This window comes from Anopheles coluzzii, chromosome 3, assembly GCF_943734685.1.
Source record: "Anopheles coluzzii chromosome 3, AcolN3, whole genome shotgun sequence".
Lineage (NCBI taxonomy): Eukaryota > Metazoa > Arthropoda > Insecta > Diptera > Culicidae > Anopheles > Anopheles coluzzii.
The window spans coordinates 18,212,926-18,236,552 of NC_064671.1; the positions used below are offsets into that span (position 1 = coordinate 18,212,926).

At 44.1% G+C, this 23,627-nt stretch overlaps 1 protein-coding gene across 1 annotated transcript in view; it reads left to right on the plus strand.

Annotated features, from left to right (window-relative positions):
* LOC120959310 (paired box pox-neuro protein) overlaps positions 1-23,627 on the plus strand; it is a 46,077-nt gene extending 22,450 nt beyond the window's left edge. The window contains exons 3-7 of the mRNA XM_040382609.2: positions 10,572-10,712; positions 10,851-10,930; positions 18,486-18,678; positions 21,922-22,793; positions 22,877-23,627. Of these exons, the coding sequence (XP_040238543.2) occupies positions 10,572-10,712; positions 10,851-10,930; positions 18,486-18,678; positions 21,922-22,793; positions 22,877-23,263 (1,673 nt within the window). The 3' untranslated portion in view covers positions 23,264-23,627. The remainder of the gene's footprint in view (positions 1-10,571; positions 10,713-10,850; positions 10,931-18,485; positions 18,679-21,921; positions 22,794-22,876) is intronic.

The following is a 23,627-nucleotide window of genomic DNA, read 5'->3' on the forward strand; positions in this document are numbered from 1 at the left end:
CAAAACATCGCCGCTCATCAAATGATATGGTGCCGGTGTGGTTTTGTCAGTTTATGTCCAGGCCGTGATTGAAGTGGAATTAATTCATTCGCGCAAACACTTTGGTGCAGCTCCCCCTTTCCGGAACTGTGCGTGTGCGTCGAGGATGCTGGATGGTTGGTGAATTAATTGGCCCCGGCCCCGGACACGTACTAACGAACTCCCGAAGACCGGGAGTCGCTCGTTAAGTACACCGAGGCGCTCGTACCGAGTGGCCGCCTACAAGCGTTCGTAGCGTTTCTAAAACGCTTGTACCATGATTTATGCTTCAGCCACCGGGTCAGAGGCCCGCGAGGTGTGCCAGGTTCGGACGTGCGACAGGAAAACGGCTACACGGATTGAGTTTCAACGGGCAGACAACGCACGAAGTGAAAAACTTCCCTACTACCGGACGGTTTTTATATCATCCAGTAAGCGTTTTTGAAGGGAGGCTCGTTTTCTCTAACTACGCACTTGTTTTACTGCTTCATTTGCCACATTCAGCCCACAAGGAGACACGGTGCACTGGCATGGAGAAACTTCCTCACGGTTCACGGTTCACGCAGTGCGCCCAGGGAGGGTGCAAAGTGATGTTTTCAGGTGTTGTTACCATTTTATTTTCCTAATTAACGATGAACCACGCTTACCGCGGTTGTATTTGGAGTGGAAAGAAGCTTTCAAATCTGGGAAGCTGTGGAGCACGGATTAGGAAAAGATGTAAGAGTCCCCCTCTCCCTGATACCCTTCTCCTCGCGGGCTTCAGTTTCGTTTCGCTACCGACACGGGATATAAAGGGGTGTCGGTTTTCCAGGAAAAAGCGTACGCTCCAAACGTGGTACGCCATGTGGGAGTTTGTGAGGGTATAGGGAGACACCGTAAAAGCTCCACAGGTCATGGCGCGTTGACAGACAGAACAGAAGCGGATCGTTAGCGGCGGGGTGGAGCGAGCCAGCGAAACCTTAATCACTTCCCGCGAAGCTGTAACTGTTTGCTGGTTTTGGGGGCACCGGTTAATGGGGTAGGGTCCGACGGACAGGCGACTACCGTTTGGCTATGTTTTGGGCGTTTGAGAGGACGAGCGAGGGTTTTGGATGCTTTTCACCTTTAGGGGCGCCTTTTATGGATGCCTCATTTCCGGTGCGAGCTGCGAAGAAGATTAATCTTATTTTGTAGCAGAAAACACCCAATTTGTAGGTAAAAACAAAGTTCTACGAAGATTTGGAGGAGCAGTGATTGAATTCTTGCATTTGTTTTCGTGGTGAACAAAATAGTATTGGTGTTTACATCTATGATTAGTTACAACATTAATTCATGTTACGTTTCGACTGGTTAGGGCTTAACGTAAGAGTCATTTGCCTAGAGTAAGTATGCCTAGAGTAGGATCATATGTCACGTAAGAGCAAGAGTCATGTACCTAGAAACTATCAATCGCTTACCGGTTCAATCCATTTAAGAATTTCACTCAGTTTACTTACAGTCCTTAACAGTCATAGCACAAACAGGATAGAGTATATAGAGCAATCCATGATGGGTCTATCTTATCAATTTGTTGTCATTTGAAATGCTTAGAACCTTTAAAATGCGAAGGTTATAAAAGCTATCATCAGCTGTGTAGGGCCTACCGGATACTCTAAGCTGTATCTTTAAATCCTAGTTGACATAAAAGTTCAATTTAGGTTCAAAATTAGCCTACATTTTTAATCATTGCTAAGCCTAAGATGCTAAAGGTAAATACTGAACATTTCTTTTATGTTTACCTGAGAGAATCTTTGTAGTACTATTTACATGGAATAAGAAAATACACATTAACTTTGTTCAAGGAACAAGTCCACTTGAAAACTGGTACGATAGTAGTGTATAGAGCATTTCGTTCGATTCATTAAAGGTCAATTCTAATCAAAGAACGATTGCAATTATCCTTTTTTGGGGATTTAATCATGTTTTTAATTTAAAAGAAGAATCACAAAGACGTTCAAAGGTCAGTTTTAGATGCTCTTGTAGTGGTTTTTTAATAAACATTAATTTATTGATGTACAATTGCCAAGCAGCATCCAACGACCGTATCAAACAGACCCCTCGTTCCACGTGATGGCCTCTCTCAATCTTAAAATATAATATTTGCTTTAACAAGCTTCACCTTGTGTAATCCCCATCTCAATATCAACAGGCTGTCCATGTAGCAATTTGTTTCTAATGAAGTTCCAATAGCTCTTCATTAGGGCTAAACCACCGGCTTAATCATAACAATCTTCCCCAAATAATTGATCATTCTCCATCAAACATACAACGAAACGCGTCGCGATGCCGTCAGATCGAAGATCACAGCTAGTGGCTTCAGGCTTACGATCGAATGTCAAAAATTGGCACGGTGTCGATTGCAACAGTGTGTCGTTCCGTTGGCAGACAAAGAGACACCGGCACAGGGAGCGCTTCTGCAAGATAACGTTTCTGATTAGATGCGTGCGGCATCGTGCGATTGGCAGATGCATCCGCTCCCGATGGACACACGTCTTCTAAGGCTCTAAGTGCGACTTCTCTAATGCATGGCTGTGCCCTGGGAATGTGTTGCTGTGGGAAATATAATCAAAATAATTGATTGCTGCTTGACGGAACCTCGGACTGAGCCGCAGTTTGTGCGTGTGTGTTTGGATGAAAACTGCTGCAACGTGCCCTAGCAAGGAGCAGCTTGCTGATTAGCGATGCACCGAATCGGTGACGGTGCTGCATTTAGACTGTTGCGCTTAGAAACGTTAGATCGGCAGCTTCTTCCTGCTGTCCCCGTGGAAGGCATCGGAGATGCGCATCAGAAATTATAGCGTAGCAGTTTGCGTGTAATCGACGAACGAAACGTCGGATAATCATAGGGCCATGCGGCTGGACTCGATCCGCTTCGGGGGAAGGCAGGAAACGTGTTTAGGATTTTTGAAGCAACTTTTCGGGGAGCTTGAATGTTTTGAATGTCTTCCTGGAGCTAATGTCGTTCCTGAGGTGGAACAATAATAACTTAAATTAAAGATTGCCAAAGTTACGGCCAGCGTGGGATTTGTTCATGGAATGTTTGAGTCCTTTCGCGCTAGTGGGTACCGTAAACAAAGATCAGAGCTGTTGGTAGTCGTCTCGAATCAATTAGAACACGCCAGTGGAATCGAAGAAGTGTGGCCATTGCCCAGCCCGATTAAGGTAAGCTTCGTTCCAGATACTGCTGTGTCGCCTTGGACCGCAGGTTCGCCATCCCGCGTCCGAAGCATGATGGCGCGCCAGACGAATGATACCATTTTAACGATCGTTGATGATGATTTCGGAACGTTTCAGCTTCTGAATTCCAGCGACCGTGCCCTTTTTGATGCTACGGCTGCGGTGCGTATGCAGATCGTACCTCAGTTCAGGCGTCCTTTTCGGCGTACTTTAATTGCCGACCAGACGATCCGACTGTGAGACTAATTAAACCGCTAAATTCCGCCAATTTGGCAATGGCCGGGCTGGATGGCCTCTTTGCGGTCCGAAAACCTTCAACACGCTGTAGCGGCGGTCCCGTTTGGTCCGCCATAAAGTTGGCCGCGAATTTAGCAGCATCCTTCCTCCCCGGGGCCTGCTGGGCGAGCCAATCAGAAACGGATCGAACCGAGGTCAACACCGGACAACAGGAGCAGCCCGCTCGTAAAACTCTCCTTCCATGTGGACGTGTACATGGAGTTTTCGGCAGCCCTGGACCCTCCGATCGGGAGCGGTACGTTTGTGTATGTGTGTTGTGTTTGTTTTATTTAGCTTCCCGTGTCTCCGTCCGTTTTGCGGTGCGGACATAAATTTATAATGGCAAGCGTAAAAGTTGTCTTACACTCTCGGGCGAGCACTCTCGTCTTGGAGGGGGGAGTGGGCTGGCCGCGAGGGCTAAAAGATGACAAACGGCGTTCCGAGGGCTGGTTCTGAGCGGCAGCCGCACCAGCGCAACCGTATAAACACAAAACCGTTCCGAGGATCAGGTTTATGTTGCCTCTGTGCGCGCGGCTGCCATGAAGATGGCGACTTCTGAGTGAGTGTGTGCCTTTTTACCCCCATTCGTTGTAGCCTTCCTGTGTGTACCCTTTTGCCAGTGCGATGTGGCTCAAAAGGGATGGAGAGTGCTGGTGTGCGCGAGCGCACACACACCGAACCGGTTGCTTCGAGCAGGCGCGTCTCGAACCGCGCCGGGCAGCTATAAACGGGAGAGTTTTATATGAAATGAATGTTAATTTCTTGCCATTTTCAAACGGCTACTTACCTAGGCCTAGCCACCGTTGCTGCGGCTTTTTTTTGCACACGCACACACACACCCTCCCCGTGTCTCTCTCTCTCTGTTTCTCCATACTGGGCTTACTGGCGGGCGCCGTCCTTCCACCGTGGACGCGGTGGCGCTTTACGAGAGAGCTTCAGTCATGTTTCGCGGCCACCATTCGCGGCCATTAGCATCGCCATCCACGCCACGGATCGGGCTGGGCAGTTGCAATGTGACCATAATAATTAACCGGACTCCGGGCCGATTCAAGTATAGCAGCAGCAGCAGTAGCAGCCGCAGCAAGGGAAGGTTTGGCCCGAGGAAAAGGGCTTATTGCTCTCGCATCTCGGGGTGTCGTTACGTTGTCGCTGCCCGACCGAAATGGGTAGCGGCGGTGCAGTTTACATTTGCGTAACGCATCCAAGAGTGTTTGATGCTGTCGAGTCGGATGATCGGCATTTCAATTGCATGTCGTTGAAATCGATCGCCGAGTTAATCTCCGCGTTCGGAGATGATTCTAATTAGCACGGTTTGGTATTTTTCTTTCTTTTTTTTGAATTTGTAGCGATATCAAACCACTCACGACGGCGTAGTCTGGAAGGAAATGTTCGTTATACCCGCATTAGAAGGCATTATGCCTGGAGATGATGTGTTGGAAGGAATGGATAACCTTTCCTAATAAATTATGTTAAGAGCCTTTTAAATGAGACTTTTTAAATCTCCTGATAAGAGATAAATCCAATAGGAATTGAGTACTGATTTTTTTCAATTTAAGAGCCTAAATTTTTATAGCATAGAATAGTGGATTGAATTTAATAATATAAGTTCGATTGAATGAAGTTGATTAATTCCGTGGATTATAGATCATTATTAATATCTACTATTTTAACGTATTACTTACTATTATAAGTATTACAATGTGTAAGGACCTTAAACATATGGTATTGATTTAAATTGAAAGTTACATATATTTTTATATTTTTGTGATATTGTCAAATTGAAACCGTTTTAATTAAAATTATTACCTACTTTGTTTATTAAAGTTTAAGTCTTAGAGCCTTAAGTTACTTTTTAGCTCAATATATGTAAATATCTATTTCCAAAAAATAGCATCAAAAACATTAAATTCAGCATAAGACAGTAAAATTGGATTTTTCTATTTCTTATGCCAAAAATTTGTAGTTTCAGCCTGTCAGTAAAGCAATATTCATCATCCTGCGTGTATCCATTTGACAATTAGTTTCCGTCTTATTGGATTTCACCTTTTGTGTTCAAACAAAGAAATATTTAGGAATGTTTTTTACTGTTGTTTTAAAAGGGTTATAGTACTTTTATCCATATCCATTTAAACAATCTTTAAAATTTATTGCCAAAATATTTCTGGTTCCTTTATGAGCTAACCTGATCGAGCCTGCTATGAATTGGCGTTTATTTAAATATTGTTTAGGCTAAAATATACTTATTTGGCGTGTGGCTTTGTATGAAGTGTTGACATGATTTCAGTCACCAAGTGCTACCGTGCTACGTAGTGCTACGTAAAACCCCCCATTACTAGATAATTTTCTTTATCAAGTGTTCATGGCTTTGTAACTGATGCAAAGCTACCTTTCAAAAGAATAAATAATCAAAAGAACAAAAAGACGTATAATATGTTAGGATATACAACATCATTACTTCAAATTATCTAAACTACTCCCTTTCATATGCCAATTACACAATTAATGCACAAATGAAAAAAATGGATACCATTTGGTGAAAAAGCATGAACAACTTTTTAGCGACCTAATATTATCGATCTAAGCCCATAATAAATTTCATGCTTCCACCAACCAAATGTTTCATGTCACATTCGGTGCAACTTTGACCATCTGCAGCGACCTACTTTGTCTCGGCCAAGTGCATTCCTTCCATAGCTCTCTGTCCGAGGGCCAGTGCGCCCAACGTCAACCGACTTCCATGCCGTCTCGGTATGCAGGCGTTTTGAAAATTGTCAATCTTTTGGCGTTTTTGAATTGGCACCAAATTGAGAGAGTGTGTGAGAGCGAGAGAGACAAAGAAAAGCACAAAAAAGTCATACACAATCAGTTCCATCTTCCGAGCCCAACCCGTTCCACCGACAGATTGTTCGCCCGTGTTCGACGCCTTTCCGCTTTCCGGCTCCACCAAAACGCGACAAACCCCTCCCCCCGTGTTCGCGCATACCATTCATTCATACCGTCCGTTATTGGGGCCGGTCTGGCCGTTTTTTGGTATTTAAAATTATTTCCTAAATGAGCATAGCGCTCATCCGCCAGCCGGGATCGTCTCTGCCCACCGGCCTACCCTCTCTAAAGCCCGGGCGGTGAAAAACAGGCCAGCGGCACCTGGGCACCACCGTGCACATTCCTTTTGCACGGATCCGATCGAAAAACCGGGCAACCCACTGGTAATGAAGCCATATCAGGCGGCTGGCCGGTATGCTCGATGTGTGCCTCTCTCTCTCTCGATCTTTCTTTCTCGCTCTTTCTCCCAAGAGAAGAGTACATCGCGAATGGCGATGAGAAGGAGCGCTACCGGTTGCGGTCAAGTCACCGATATTAAAAAGCATAAACATATTTCCCGGTTTCCGTTCCGTCTGGTCGTCAACGTCGACGTGGGAAGGGGTCCGAGGGGGGTTTCCAACCATTCCAACTTGGGAAATTGGGACCCGGCGCAGCAGGTGGGATGGAACTGGGGGATGGGCAGGTCAGGCGTGTAAGCAAGACATCATAATTATATCCCATCAATCAATTCGCACACCACATATTTCACCTTGTGACGGTATTTTGTTGCGGCTGCGGCGGTAACGGGGCACCAACGGGTTATTATGATTATGGGAGTCACGGCGAATCGGTGTGCAAGTGTGTCATTACAATGCTTGCCGAAGCGTATGATACCGTTTCGGTGGAGCTGTGCTCGTTGCTTTAATTTCTGTTGCTCTTTTTTGGGAGGGCGCTGATCTTTCGAACTGTCGCCAAAATCCAAGCGGACGCGATCGCGTAAACCCAGCGGGAGATTGATCCGAGTCGGGATGGAGAATTGGCACAATCTCAATATTCAATGTGTGTGTGTGTGTGTTTTTTAAGTTGCCTTGTTTCTCTTTAAAAAAAACTGCACCAGAAATGCATTACGATCGCGATCGTCAGTCGATCCCGCCAGCTCATTATCGATGCTGTCATCGCCGAGGTTGGTAGTTTTTCGTGCAGCCTCGGTGCGGTGTTCGTGCGGGATGGTTAAATTTTTATCACGCTTCACGATCACTGCTGCCGATGCCGATACCGATGCCTACCTTGCGAGATCGTTCACAGCTTGCCCAGCTTCCTCCGTTGGCAAGATTTGATGGACAAACTCTGATGCAGACTGCGAATGTTGGGAAGGGTTCGTTTTTTTTGTACGTCCCAGTGTGTCGTATGCCTCGGTCAAGTGAAGCGAGGAGTTACGTTTTTCACAGTTTCTTGCAAAGGTTTTCGATATGATTTTATGCTTCCAGTACGGGCACCAGCAACACTACATTTTTGCGACGGTTATGGTTTATGTATCATGTTTAATTCATACCTGCTGTGCCCACTGGGATCGGGATGACACTGCGATGTGTGTGCTGAGTGGAGATTTTAAAACGCAGCGGAATCGAAGACAGACCTTGTCGGGACAGCAAAAAACTGGAATAAAAGGGGTGTAAATGTGGCGCGTTGTGTTTGCATGCATGGTGATCGTTTTTATTTAGACAGAAAATGTGTCCAAAAATAGCTGATTCCTGAGTGGATGAAGAAATCCTGACAAAGAGACGTCTTTTGTTAGCTGTTTGTACAGCAGCTCTAAATGAACATTAAAATAAAATTAAAATTTCAAAAGCAAGGAAAGAATTCGCGTACTTAGAATGCTAATGTTATTGCTAAAACACACGAAACGCTTGCTTAGAAGCCAGCCGAAGAAACAGCTGAACATTCCAATAATCAAGGACAGGAATCAATTGTCTCGCGTTTCTAAGTCACGTCGCCACAAAATGGTATAGAATTTTTTATTCAATTTTCGCAAAAAAATTGTTCTCTGCTTTGCATAAACATCACCGGCGGGCTGTCCGAGGATCCACATTTGTCGTATCAATATTTGATTTATGCTGGTGGGCTTTGCGCTGGTCTCATCCCGCGAGGTTCTATCATTAGCCCACACTGAACGCCTTCAGGATATGCGCTCCAGACAATTGAACCTCAAAGCACGCGTGGTTTCGGCCTAATTGTGTGGTGTGAAGGAAGGCAAATATGCAATTCTAGATGGCAACGGCAAATTATGCGTCTGTCGCAGCTGTAACGAAAGAATCGAGTCGCTTAAGGTCTGCCAAAACAGCACGCACTCACGCGCGAGACACTTTGGCACAGAAACCTACATCCCGATGGAGATTCCTCAAGATGTTCCAGGACACTTCGATTTTTTAGCTTTGAAGGTCGAATGTCTGAAGGACTGTTCTTTTTTGCAAACCTTAGTACGACTCGGCCTTTGGAGTGAAAAATAGCTTCCATTATGAGCCGCGCCAAGGCCCAAACAACTTCCCCGAAAGTGCCCCGAACGCCCCGAACGTGTAATTACCTTGCATTACGAAGACGCGTGCCCCTCATTTGTCCGGGTTCGGAAAGGATGTGGCCAGCGCAAAGGCGTGGCACGTTCCCGAAGCTGTAAGGAAAGGTAAACACATTTGCCGCAGCAATTGCAGCGTCGCTCGTCGGTTTAATGAATGAGGTCTTGTGCTAAAGTAAGCGCCGACGGTAAACATGATCATTGCGCAAAAAACGATGGAAGAGTTGCAGCACGAGCATTTCGGAGGAAGGTACTCAGAGGATTCTTTCCCTCGTCAATACTTTTATTAAAATCTAGATTGTAAGTACTCTTCTGTTCTGGCAAAGTACTCATTCGTTCACTTTCAAACCAGATGCTCCTGCGCCTGAGGACACAGACACACTCACACAATGTTCTGTTACATTAGCTGGTGTGAAAACGACATCTCCTTTCCACCTGGTGGTGGCAGGTTTGGCTTTAATGTGGTCGATGCGGCTGATGATCGGGCAGGTCGGTTTTATATTTTTTCGTATCGTCGTTTGCTTCCCTTTGGCGAACGCACACACCTTCGTCCCATTTCTAACCCAATTTCGGTTTGATTGAAGTAAATGCACTCGGGTTGGGAGGTTAGCAATTTTGTCATTAGCTTTCAGGCAGGTGTGCAGGCGGGTGTGCATGTATGAAGGAGATGCGCTTACTGCGAGGATTTTCCTGTGCAAGATACAAGTAATGGTGAACGATCAGAACGTTGGGCACGTGGCCGCTGGGGATGACTTTAATTATTGCACACGGTCTATAATTAAGCTGATGTGGGCTGATGGGTTTTGATGGGTCCCAGGCAGCTTTGTCGTCCGGTTGCGATATGCATTATGATACTTGGATGACGAGCAGGATCTACGTTTAGTTTTTGTTTGAAACCGTAATATTGTATGTAAACAGACACAGGGACTTTTCATGCTATTTGTGGATACTTCTCGAATGACTGAGTAACGTAAAATCGTTTTAATTTCTGCTCTATGGTGAATAGTTAATGTTTTGTCAGTTTTTAATATTTCTTCTTTCAATGTATAAACCAATTAAAATAAAAAAACGACGAATTTCCCCCCTCGTCGAACGCACCAAAAACCTGCCCGATCGCATTCCTCCGTTTGATATCTCGTCACGGAAAAGCCCAAAGGAACGGCACGAAACGGTAGCACCGTTGCGAATTCCATCCGTCGCGACATTTCATAACGCAATTATATATTTCTGACGACGAAGATGATGACCGTCGAGGCTGAAATGCACGTAAAAAACTGCTTTTCTGTGGTGCAATTTCTGTGACATCTCATTACGCGCCCAGAGCCGCTTTGCGCGTGAAATTTTGTGGTGTGAAACTTTCGAGCCCCGCAATGAACGCCTCGCGAAGACAGCTTTGCGAATTGCATTGCGATTTAATTAGCGAACGGACCCGAACACGTAGGGAGAGCTCAAAGAAAGGGGTCTGAAATTTTCCTCATGCGAGAAATTAAAGTTGGAAAAGAAATGCGAGACAAATTCCTCACCTCGCCTTGATCGGACGCCGCAAAACGAGCTTCGTCGGGTGTGTCGCTGTAGCTGAATAAACCGATCCGATTGATATAGACCGTTGCCCGGAGTGCTTTGAACGGTTCCGTTTTAGCCTATCTTGAGTAGTTTCCTTTCGTCTGGTATACTAAAGCCGTCTTATCTATCTTTCCCTTTCCCTTTTCAGGCCAGGCGGGCGTTAATCAGCTCGGTGGAGTGTTCGTCAATGGTCGGCCGCTGCCGGACATTGTCCGACGGCGTATCGTCGAGCTGGCGCTGATGGGCGTCCGACCATGCGACATTTCCCGGCAGCTCCTCGTATCGCATGGTAAGTTTAGGTCCTATCTGCAACCATAGAGTCTGTGTATTGAGGACAAACAGCTCCATTTTCCTGCTCAATAAGCAAAAAGCTAATTAAATCGATAGATTAACCATTCGCTTACCATTGCACTCGTTTCATCCGCAGGATGTGTATCGAAAATTTTGACCCGCTTCTACGAAACAGGATCGATACGGCCCGGTTCGATCGGTGGCAGCAAGACTAAGGTAAGCATCGAAGCGCCCGATTCCTATCGGAAATGCGCCATCTTAATTATTCCTTCGCAACGCAACGATCGCTTCAAGAGTGCGGCGGCCACCTTTTTTACCTTAGCGCCGTTAATGAACTGTGAAAGGAAATTCTTCATCCCCTCCGATGAAGGTTGCTGGGCAATTGCGGCTGGTAAAGGACATGTACACGCTTAAACGTCCACCAACACGCTGTGGGACATCCTTAGAGCAGCGTTGAGCAAAAAAGGGGAAAACCAGTCCGTCGAGCGATGCTTTGAGGGCGGGAAGTAAGGCAACTTAAATAGAAACGGGGGAGAGAAACCGAACAAAATGGATTCCCGGTTCCAGCCATCCTTCCGGTCGGGCAAAGGACTAATTGCGTGTCGTAAACAACTTGCTTGCCTTCACATACCCCACCCTTTTTTCCTGCAGTGGGTTTTGCGTGATCCGTGTAGGAAATTGGAGAAACGAGCGTTGTTGGACACAAGAAACAATAAATGTAGAACAGCGCGAAACAAAACAGAAACATAAAAAACGGAGTGGACCCCAAAATTGAAAGCCCGATCGGAAAGTGAAGATAGAACGGTTTCACCACAGCGTCGAACCACTTTGGGGTCAAATCGAATAAAGGATAATTATTTATAATGTGAACCAATATGTCACTGTCATGTTGCGTCGTTGGACTCGCTTGTTGGACGGTGGCGGGGTTGGTGGTGACGGTGGATAGTGTCCATTTTTAAAGCGGCCAGGCTAAAGTGCACCCGGTGGCATGACCGTTGGCAAGAGATCTCCATTATGATGTGGTGTGTCTGGATCTGGGTTCTTAGTGGGCCGTTTCCTATCAAGATGTGATCACATACACACATGGGATACGCAGGAAATGCGTGGAAAGGTGAGTTATGTTATGGGATGGGTTTTTATGAAGAATGTTATGACGACTTGATGAACCTTATTTAAATTATATTTATTGCACAGTGTTTGCACTATCTTGATGGTCGGTTTTCTGCACAATTGGATGGGCTGTAATTACTTTTTAGTGGTACTAAATTGTTTGGAACGGGCTGGAGCATTTATGGAACGTGAAACTATTAAGCTAACTATTAAGCCTGTAAAATATGATGTTCTTAATGCGTTTCGTTTCATCTAGCTACTTTTGTCGATGTAAAATTACATGCAATGAAATAACTCAAGCGTGCATTAAATTTTGTTTCATGCTTCCAATATTGAAATGAGAAGCTTGCAACAGAAAATGTATATTAAAGTTGTACGCTGTTTAGGCTATATGAGAAAGCTCTGGGCTATAAACGTCAAGAAAGCCTATGTAGGCCGGCATGTCCGCGCAGAACTTTACTACACATAAAAGAAGAATGTCTGAATCATACTATGAAGATTTTACCAGGAGCTTATGTTAAGTAATCCTTGCTAAGTTCAAGCGATTTTAGTTTTGGGTATTTGGGTATTGGTAGTGATCCTTTAAATCATTTTCTATTTTAGACAATTTGAGCTTTGAATTCTTACTCTTGTTACGTATCATTGCTCCTTTAGTCACGTAGTAGGGCGTTTAGTCTGTTAATTTTTATATTCTAGACTCAAAGACCAGCGAACTAAATTTTTCTTTTCTTTTTGTAAGTAGTTTTATTCAATCTTTTTTTACTGTACAAAATGTTCTCTTTCAAGCTTATGATGAAAGTAAATATATTATTTATGCAATCAATTTCCAATTTATGCAATCCTTTTTTCTCAAGCTCTTTTTCAGTTGATTGTTTTTTCTAAAATATTTTTCTTTTACTATAATCGTTTACTGACGAAAATATCGTAGAAAACTAAATAATGACTTTGATGAGATTTTACTAGCCATTGCTAATTGATGAAACTATTAACAGTTTTCCTTTATGATGTACCAAAGTAGTTGGACTCAAATTCATTAAATCAGTGGAAAGTTAATGATTTCCACTGATACAAAATTTAACTGCTACAGTGAAGATTACTTTAAATACAGCACGGATTTATCATTTTGAATGATTCATCTTTTAAAAATTAGTATCTAACTAACTCTTATGTCTCATGAGGCGGTGTTTTGGTACGTACCATAAACGGACGTTTATAAATAAAAGAAAATTTTGATAGATTCTCCCACCAATTGGATTGAACTCAAGCATGTTTAAAAATAACGTTTCAAAATTTGTTCAATTCTGCATTGGTCAGTTTTAAGTTTAGTAAGATTTCTCGTAAGATAGCACTATCATGTTGATGTGATCCAAAAGAAAGTTTTAAACATTGAAAATAAAAATAATCTAGGCAATAGTAATGAGTTAAAAATAAAGCTAGAAAAGAATCTCCTCTCTTTATTACTTCAACAAACATATCCCTTACTTTTCCCCCGTACACTCCACACAGGACGGATTTATTTGACTAGCCACGATTCACAACAAACACTAACAAAATAATGGGAATTTTATTGGATGCACCTTTAAGCGTGCACGTAACACCCCCGAAACAGGGCTACCGGAAACACATTGTCCCACTTATCACCCGCTATCACGAGGTTTGTTGGCCCAACTGTTTGCGCTATCCTGCATGATACGATTTAGTGAACTTTCCTCGCCCCAGCACCAGCGAAAATCGACCTCATTATCTGGACCTTAACGTCCTGAGGGGGGAAGCGTTTTGATTGATGATTAGAGCAATAATGTTGACATGCATCTAAATATAGAAACATTATTCAACACGGTACTGGTCGAGGATTGCTCACAGGACGATTTGAATGTTAGGTGGATTTAATTAATTTGTTTATTTCAATTCATTCAATTTAACTTGAAAAAAAGCGAAGAAAAGCGTTGAAAAGAAGATGTTTTTTTGGTTTTAATACTATTTTGCCTGCAAAACTAAAACACTTCTCCACCAACCAGAACGTTCTGTTACGCGGTGCCACTGCGAACGATGTGATTTGTTTGACCTCCTGCAAGGCGTCTCGCTGATAATGGAGTTTGTTTATCGCTCGAAGGGGAGGGGATCCGTGGGAAAAGTGTCACCTTTTCTTCACCGCACCGATGCACGCTGTCAGGTGGAAAGCCTCGTAGGCAGTAATTATAAATCACCGGAAAAAGTAATCATTCATTTTGGGCCAGCATCGCAGCCAAGTGCTCTTTTTCCAGCCGGAGCTTTGTGCCTTATCGCACCGTGCCCAGGCCGTTGAGAGCGGGAAATAATTAAACGGTAATGATAATTGGATGTGCCTTTGGGTTTGTGTGGCCTCTCCCTTTTTGTGCCTCATTGTTTTCGTGTGCGTGCATGTGCTCGGTGCAATGCAGACCGAATCAAAGTGTTGATGTGCGGCCGTGTTTTGCACCGGCTGCATTTTTTGGGGGCAGCTTAATTTATGCTAATGCTATGGTTTTTACCACTCCAGCTTACGCTCCACCGTCTGGCTGGTCGGCGACGCGCAATGTCGTCCTCCGGGCAGTTATCTTTTGCCACGCCGGTGGTCGTACGTATGTCATGTTCACACCATCGTACCATGGTTACTGGAAAGAAGAAGCGCAAAAAAAAAGCAACATTAAAGAAGCAAAACGGTACAAACGGTCACCATCTCGCGAGCGAAACCGACGACAGCCAAGCTCCGGGGGCGGTTGGGGATTTTCTGCACGTTGTCTTTTACCTTCCGCAGGCTCTCCCTTTTTCGGGAGGGAAGTGATTTTGGGCTGCCGATAAGCGAACGCTCATAAAACTCAATTTAAATTCACTAAATCGCACCACCATCGGGGAGGCCCGGGCACACCGGGCCACTCCGGTAGCGCTATCCGGTGCGCGGACAGGAAATCCCTTACAGGGATACAACAACCCCAACACCGCGATGATGGTATCGTGCGCCTTTTGTATGATTTATGGTTGAGCACTGGTGTTGTGCAGAAGTGTTTACATGTACCATTTGTGGTTGTGCAAAGTGTGTGAGTTGTGTGTGTTGACATATGTCGTGGAGCAAACTGGGAGCTGGGGAGAGATTTTCTCACCAGATCTGGTGCCATGCAGTATGTAGGAAAGGGACAGCTCCTGCTGACATCCACGGTCAGCATCCACGGTAGGTTGAGCTGACGGTTTCTTCGAATGGGGAGTTGGTTGTTGGATTGCCCGTGGTTAGTCCAACAGCATAACTCCTCCTTTTTTCCTACCGATAGTCCGTCTGTGTTGCGATCTGTTTTCTTTGATAGCCGTCTGGGTGGGTCGTCTTATTGGGCTGTACCCTCATACCTTTCACCGGAACAACTTTTTTTACGAGCAGAGTGCTGCCATATAGATTGGAGTTTACATTGAGGATTCTTGGAATGAAGTATGTAATAGATTTATTTTATTTCCTTAAGAAAACTATTAGACATGATCGAATGAGATGAAGGCGTTAGCTTACTTTTAGCTACAAGTTTTGATATTCTTTTGTTATGTTGTTTACTAATAACTATTATCATGTTTACTTTTAAAGATTAAACTGAAAAGAAACGAACAAAGGGATGTAAGAAATATTGAGTCACAAAGATAATGGAAAGGGTAATCGTTTATTTACTTTAAAAATTTAAAAACGACTTCCAACATGAAGTTAAATTTGACGACAAAGTAAATAATAGTTGTGAATGATGTATAAACTTTAAACTTGATTATTTTTTGAAATTTTCATTATCTTTGTGCCGAACATAATACATTTGAATTACTAAACATTGAACACGATATTATAAAAAAATAACAAAAACAAAAAGTTACTTATAAATATTAAAAAATCGAACGACGAAATTGTTTTTTTTTTTGTATTTAATAATAGATCTGTTGTTATCGTAAATGGCTGATATTTTGCTGACTATTAGGGTGATCTTCAAAAATGACTATAACCATTTTTTATTTCGTTTATTATATAAAAATCATTTTTGAAGTAAAATAAATAATTATTTAAAATGGTAATCGTGTTTTAGTCCAGTGTCATAAGTATTAGACAATTATTGCTACAAAATATAAATATAAATATTGCTAAAAAATATAAATATTGCTACAAAATATATTATAAATATAATGTATGAAACATTATCGAAAATACTAAAGCTATATTCAACCTTTTCTATGCTTTTGCATAACATGTCTTCAGTTCAAAGTCAATCGCTTCACGTTCCTTCAATGTACAAATGTATTCAGTGCGCTTAATTCTAACACTTTCATCCTTTGACACTCCACACCGACAATCATAGCTTACATCGGTGGTAAACACTGCTGATAAAATCGTTACCAATGGTCACCGATTATCGTTCCCCATAACAAATGATATACTATCCTCATCATCATCACCATCATGATCATTGGATATGCAACGGGTCTATTCCAACCACCCAATGGCGTGCAATATAATGTTTCTAGAAGCTGGTGAGCTTCAGCCATAAACACAAACCTTCCACTGGGATCATCAGCTGCACGAATCTCACGTCAACGCGAAGACGAAGGTGTTAATAATCTTGTAAAATATTCATACACTCTAGCCATCCTGCCCGTTTGTGGTTGATATCCGATCTCACAATTCGGGTAATAGTACTCATGGAAACAATTTCCACTATTTTCCAACAAATCTCTGTGGCAAAGAATCGTTTCTAGCGAGCACGGCTGTGCCTGTGGTTGGTTACAAAATATGCTTGTAAACATCACGCCACACCGCCATACCGGTACGGTCAGCACAGTCGCGGGTTGTAATTATTTCCCTTTTTACGACCAGTCAACCCACCCAAGGTGAACCATCGACAGCAGGGAATAGGTAAAATCGGCAGGAATGACCCTGATCGGTGGTTGTGCAGATCGAAGGCAACAAAATAGGAACGGGCACATTCTGCATTCCCAGACACACGGCACCGACCGGGCCCGGGTCCCGCGAAGGACTCCTTGATTGGCTGAAACGCTGTACAAGGGTGTGTGTAATAAAACAAGAAGACAAAAAGACACAAAGTGAAGGCACCGAAAGGCGAAACAATAAGATTGCAATTAAAATTATGGCCACTCGTCATTTGCATACGGATGGTATGTTGCAATTTATTCAATTAATCGTACCAACGGACGAATTGCTTGCTAACACTAACACAGCCAAGCGTTTAACGAGGCGTTTTTCAGAGCAGAGCAGTTCACCTTATACCGACTGTAGGTTGGAGCGCGGTTGAGGTTGTAAAGTACAATCACTTTTTCAACTGGGGGTATTACATACTTTTGTACAACCCTAAGGAGTAAAGGAAGGGACGGAAATAGAACCGAGCTTTAATTTTAACGAGTCCACTTGAGGACATTCCGTGGCTAGCTGGTTGGGTCTACGCTTAATGGCACACTTTGAATGCTAATCGGCATTACTTGGTTATCTGAATGGTTTTGGTTAGTTATTTCTAAAAAGGCTACGAGTCAGGGACCTAACGTAATCAGTAGTTGAAGTCCTGAACGATTTCCCAAAGGCATTGATTTCTTTCTTCCCTCGAAATGGGTTTCACACTCCCCAGTGGTATTTAAAGACATTTGATAACGATTAAAAGCTTGGTTCCGGTATCGGAGTTCAAACTGCCGTAAACTTAGCTCCATGAAATTTCCCTCTAAAGTTTCGTTTCGGAAAATAAACCAATCGTCCATCTTGATCGTGATCTCTACCAACAGGGACATTAGCAACTGTTTTCAATACTTTGTTTGCCTTGTTTTAACTGGCCTCTTTTGTTTTCCCATTAAGTAGTCAACGTTGTGCGGGCCAAACAGTCACTTGTTTATTGTTTTGTGCCGGCTTGTTTCAATTTTCCCGACAATAAAGTTCGCTTCGCCCGTTTTGCCAATCTCGTAAAACTGTGAGCAATTTATAACGTCCGGCCCACGACGCTTGCCTGCTTGGGGTTTCCTTCCCATTCATCCAGCCTTCACAGTAGGGGTTAATAAATTGATCCGAAAGTGGAACCTCCCCGCGTAAGACGCGTTTCTTCTTCACAGCCAAGCTTTAATTTTCTTAATAGCACCGTGCACTAGCCATGCAAAGGTGGATTTATAATTGAACCTTATGATTGATGCTTGCCATGGTCACAGGCGAAGCTCCATCCCGCACCCAATGGTCCGAGCGAATGGTCCGAAAACAACACATTACCACCGAGCAAATGCGACAAAGTACGATTTATTGGTGCAATTTCGCGGTCAGAGTACGATATGGTTGCTACATGCTTATGATTTACATAATGGAGTGCAAACTGCCGATGACTTCCCATCCCATGTTGCTGTATTACTTTTTTTGTTGTTGCTGTTGTAGTTGCTGTGGCTGTCGCTGTTGTTGCTTTATGGCCCAAACTGTGCTGATAAGGGCGCTGAAAGGCGCACAAATTTATGGTGGCAATATAATAAATGACCATAGAGCGCGGCGTGCCATATGCAACGGGAGGCACTTGGGGGGGTGTCGTCGGTTATTACCGAACACACGATGTGCAATGTGGAAACAATTTTCTAGCCCTTTTACCGTGTACCGTGTAACTGATCATGGGTGTTGTTTTTTTCTTTGCCTTCTGGGTTTTCTTTTCAGCAAGTGGCAACGCCGACCGTGGTGAAGAAAATACTGCGCTTCAAGCAGGAAAACCCGGGCATGTTCGCCTGGGAGATCCGGGACCAGCTGCTTTCCCAGCGGATATGCGACCCCAACACGATACCGTCGGTCAGCTCGGTCAATCGGATACTGCGAAACGGCGGCATGTGGACGGACGATATGACTTCGAATGGTAAGTGATGCTAGCGGGTGTACGCGCGCGCTCGATGGGTGTTGCATGTTGTGTGCATCTACGGAAGGTGTGAAGTGGCCAATTTGTCGATGGGCGATTGTGGGGCATATGAACGCTACAAAAATTTGTTGTGGAATGTTGAAAGGAATTTATTAGTTGCATAAGAGACAGTGTTGCATTGAATTCGGTTGAGGTTTGCAAGATGTATTGAATTTTGCAGTTTGTCTGGATAAAATTTCATGAATTTCATGAATTTCATGAGTTTTCATGAATTTACGGAAGCATTTCTCATTCGGACTCAATATAGGAGATAAAGAAAGAGCTTTAAAAAGTAAGGCATAGAAATTCAAACCGGAAAAAATGGAAAGTTTAAGAAAGTCTTAGGTGGTTGTCAATTGAATTAAGGATCTTTGGTTACTATTGTCTGGACGCATGATTGTGTAGCGTTCACAAGACGTCTACATAACTCTAAAACGATTATTGCACTTTGAGATCCAAATACATACAAAATATGAGTATTTAGAGGTAACGATGATGTTTTCACGAATCTTTTAAATGTTTAACTGGGGCTCGTTCAGAAAAAAATATCAGTCCAACCAGCCAAACAAACGGATTCCTTCCGACACTCAATTTCAAAGACTGACTGACTGACTGAAACAACTCAAACATGAAACATGAAACAACTCAAACAACAGTATCTTGTTCAGCATCTTGTCAGAACTGAGCGCTATAGCAATCAGGTTTGGGTTTAATTTCGATTTTTCAATAATAAAATACAAATTGAAGCTGGGAGCAAAACCGATGGAAATGAAAACAATATAAATCTATCTACAAAATCGCATAGAAAAGCATAAATTGTAATAGAATTTACTCTTTTAATGGTGTATTTACACATTGAACAAATGACAGATAATTATCTTTTTTCAATTCTTCAAACGGAATATTGAAATTCAACATCAATACTTCTCATGAGAAAGCCTTCCTGTAACCCAAATATAGATCAATGTGGTTTATTTTCCCAAAATGACCTACGAAATCAGATTGTAGCAACAGGGGAGCTAATACGCTCCACAGTTGAGCTTACAAGTTCCCACGACTGCCACACTCGATTGATTTTCTTCCCATATTTCAACCACCTAACCTGACACCCTTACCAAGTATCATTTAGCAACGAACGGTGAGGACCCTACTTGCTCTCATTACAGCCTCGCTGCCAGCTGTCAATCTGCCGTCATCTGTGCGCTGTGGGTGAAAGCAACCTGTCTGATTGACAAGCCGTTGGAGGTGCGAAACCCATCACTTAATTTTCTCATTACGCCATATCAGTGGCATCTTTGGGCAACAATTTTAACAACATTATCACCACACCGGCCACACCGGGAGCGCTCGCGCGCGTGTCTGGCGTGTGAGCATGTGGCGTACATTCGAGATGACAAATTTGTTAACATTAAGACACCCATTAGGTGTATGTGGGGTCCGGGGAGGTGTTTTGTTATTTTTGGTGGTGGTTAATTAAATTTGCATAATTTATCTTCCTTCCATCCATCACGCTGCCCTCTGTACGAACGAGCTCCCCGCGGTTTGGGTAATAATTTCAAAGCACTCCACATTAACACAGACATCACCGTCTTCATCATCATCAGTGCGGACATGATCATGATGATCAGGGTTCTCATTTCACTTAAGAAACTTTGCTTGCTTTACGCCGAGAAAAGGTGTCCTTACGCAAGCACACGCGCCAGGAGAAAAATGCGCTTACGCAGAGGGTGTGCAAAAGAGCGCAATTGAGGCGTACTTGCTGAACTTCACTTACGCCCCGGAGCGGAGAGCGTGCGCACGAGCGGAGTCGTCCTGCGAGGTGCGCAGTCGACCGTACCATGCCACCTTCCAGACGATAATGAGTACGTACGTAAGTGCGCCGAGGGTAATCATTCAATGAGCACACTTTTAACCCCCGGTGCGTCATGCGCCAGATGTACCCCTGTTTTCTTTGGCAGAGTTGTTTCGTCCTTTCTGCTTGCGCTTTCAAACATTCGTTGCAAATCGTTGTCTTCAGCTGTGCCGAGTCGGTGAGCTTCTTCTGGACGGTCCGCGAACGGGGAGCGCAATTTGATAATTGCACTGCGATATGAACCGGTAATGAGAGACCTCTTGACAGACAATCAGTCAAGTCGGTCAGTCTGATCACGCGGCCGTCTCCTACGTTGCCTCCGTGTTTCGATTGCTGATTGTGCACTTTATTAGGTCACTTAATCACTACTCGGAAGAATTGGCGACTTGCTGTTTCGTCATTCTTCGGTGAGCAAGGACGAACCAGAGAACGACTTCTGCTGAACGACTTCAGTGACTGCTACTGCTGCCGTTCGGAAGTAAGCTTCCTAATTGAGCCCCTACTGACAGCACCGTTTGACCGTTGTTTGGTTTGTGAAGGGAGCCGTTTTTGGGGTGGTTGTTTTTTCTTTCTTTACTTTGCTTCCTCTAGCACGATGTTTCGCAGCTTGCACAGCTGGTGAAGGTGCGCTGTGAAGTGCGATAGTGCGAAAAGAAGGCGCGCACGAATGCATGTTTGTAACGTTTCATCATGATTTTTATGCAAATTTGCGCCACTCTCAAGGTGCCAGCCGGAATGAGTGGTCGGCACACGGGAAACCGATCGTTAGGCGTGGTGTGTGGAAGTGGGCTGCATTAGAAGCGTTGATTCTAATACGGGTTTATCGAGAATGGCTTTTTGTGGAACGATTTGAGGTGAGATTATGTTAGGATTTTGAGAAAAACTAAATTATAGACCAGGAAAGATCAAAGCTGAAGCGTTGCGAAAGGCTCCGAAGGATGAGTTAAGTCTGATAAATAGTGCTCTGGAGGCCAGTTCCATGGTAGGATAATGCAAATGCATGGTTGTTACAACGTGTGATCGTTTAGAAATCAAATCTTGGATGTATTGATGACAGACTAATCAATTGTTTGTAACTCAAATTAGTCATTGAATTTCTCGATGACCATTTCGTCTCATTATTATTTGGTGGAAATCAGGTAATAAATTTGAAACTCGTGAAATCTATCAGAAAAAAATCTTGGTTCTGAATTTTCAATGACTTATTCATTTATGTCTTAAGAAGTTTCTTCCGATTGTTTGAATTATCGGCTCTAATTTATCAAATTATGCATTAATTCTACAAACAAACATCTGTTATTTGTCTCTCGAATTGATTTTCATCCTTTTTGTCCTTTTTTTTATTTCCACAGAACAAATGCTCCGCGAATCGTCCCACTCGTCCAGCGCCTACATGCAGTCCAAAGCGATGTCCTCTCACCCGCTCTACAGTCAAACGCTGGAGCAGCATCAGGCACTGCTAAACCAGTATCGCTACAGTATGGCTGCCGTCTCGCCCGACCACGCCTCGAAGCATCCCAACCTCCCGCACCATCACTCCCCGTACGGATCTCCCCCGGGAGCGCACGGTCCGATGGTTCAACGGACGGCTGCCGTCAACATCATCCAGCACGAAAGTCTCCCACCGACCGGAACTACCAAACAGCCACCAGAAATGCATCACCAGCATACAGTATCTCCTCTGCAAACTCAACCCTTGACAGCAGGACACAACCCTCACCAGCATCATCATCATCATCACCAGCAGCAGCAGCATGGCAAACCGTCACCTTCTGTGAGCATGCCAGATCTAAGCTCTCCGAAAGGCGGTGACTCCAAGAGTGAACCATCGTCCTCCACTCGGTCCACGCCGACCGGTAGCACACCAGTGTCGTCGGCCCCACCCAACCCAGCCCAGATGCCGTACCTTCCGAAGCACTGGATCTGGATCACGAGTCTGTTCTATGCGGCAAACCGTGGTCAGAATGCCCCCGGAGCGGATCCTTCCACAGTTTCTTCGGCAGCGGCGGCCGCAGCGGCCGCAGCCGCAGCAGCCGCAGCAGCAGCAGCCTTCCCTCATGGGTACTTTACGTACGGCAATCCTTTCGGTGGTGGTGCGCCATTCCCAGGGCAAATCGAGTCCAGTTTGCGTAGTGATACGACGGTTTCTAATGCGTCATCGTCACCGGTACAGATCACGGACGTGAACAGTGACGACTCTTCGGACAATCATGATGAGCTGAGGGTGAGTAGAAGATTCATACTTAACTGGCATTGGGTACAAAGCGGTTCATTAACAATATCTTTATCTCTTTTCCATAATTATAGACATCCATTTCGAAGAAGCGCAATCCATACTCGATCGAGGAGCTGCTCAAGAAGCCCGAAAGCAAGAAACAGAAGATCGACGATCGAGTTACCATCACCTGCATTTCGGACTCTTCGGGCAAGACTCCGACGGACTCGCCGCTGGACGACAAGTACCACCACTACCAATGCTCCCCGTCGGTTTCCCCGTCCAAATCTTGTCCATCCCCTACGGGCATACCCGTCACTGCGGTGCGCTGCAAATCGTCCTCCGACTACCGGTCGTCCTCATCACCCCAGTCGGCTGGAGAGGATTCGGAAGGATGCAGCATCGTTTCGGCGGTCGTTCGCTCCAAGCTGACCGATACAAATAGTGAAAATAGTATTAACATAGAAATTTGTGATTAATTTCCCGGAATGGAACAGTTTCCGTATGTACAAAGTGGTTTTGTACAGAAAAGAGCGACCCAGTTGTAAATACAGTCATAAGCAGTAGCACAAATAACCAGTGAGCTTTGCATTAACCAACGGTACGGTAGTGGATTGTTTGATTTCTTCATCATTAAGTTGTAACTTATCCAGGGAAATGAGAAAAAAGGAAGGATCCGTTGCTTAGCAAAGATAGAATGTTTGTAGTGTAAGCTAATTTATTAACCAACGACTTAAGTATTGATTGTTTTCTAGGCATTAGTTATCTGTAAGATACCAGCAAAAGAACACAAATGAGCACCTTCACATCCGCTGAAAACTGTATCATGATTGTACTGTTTAG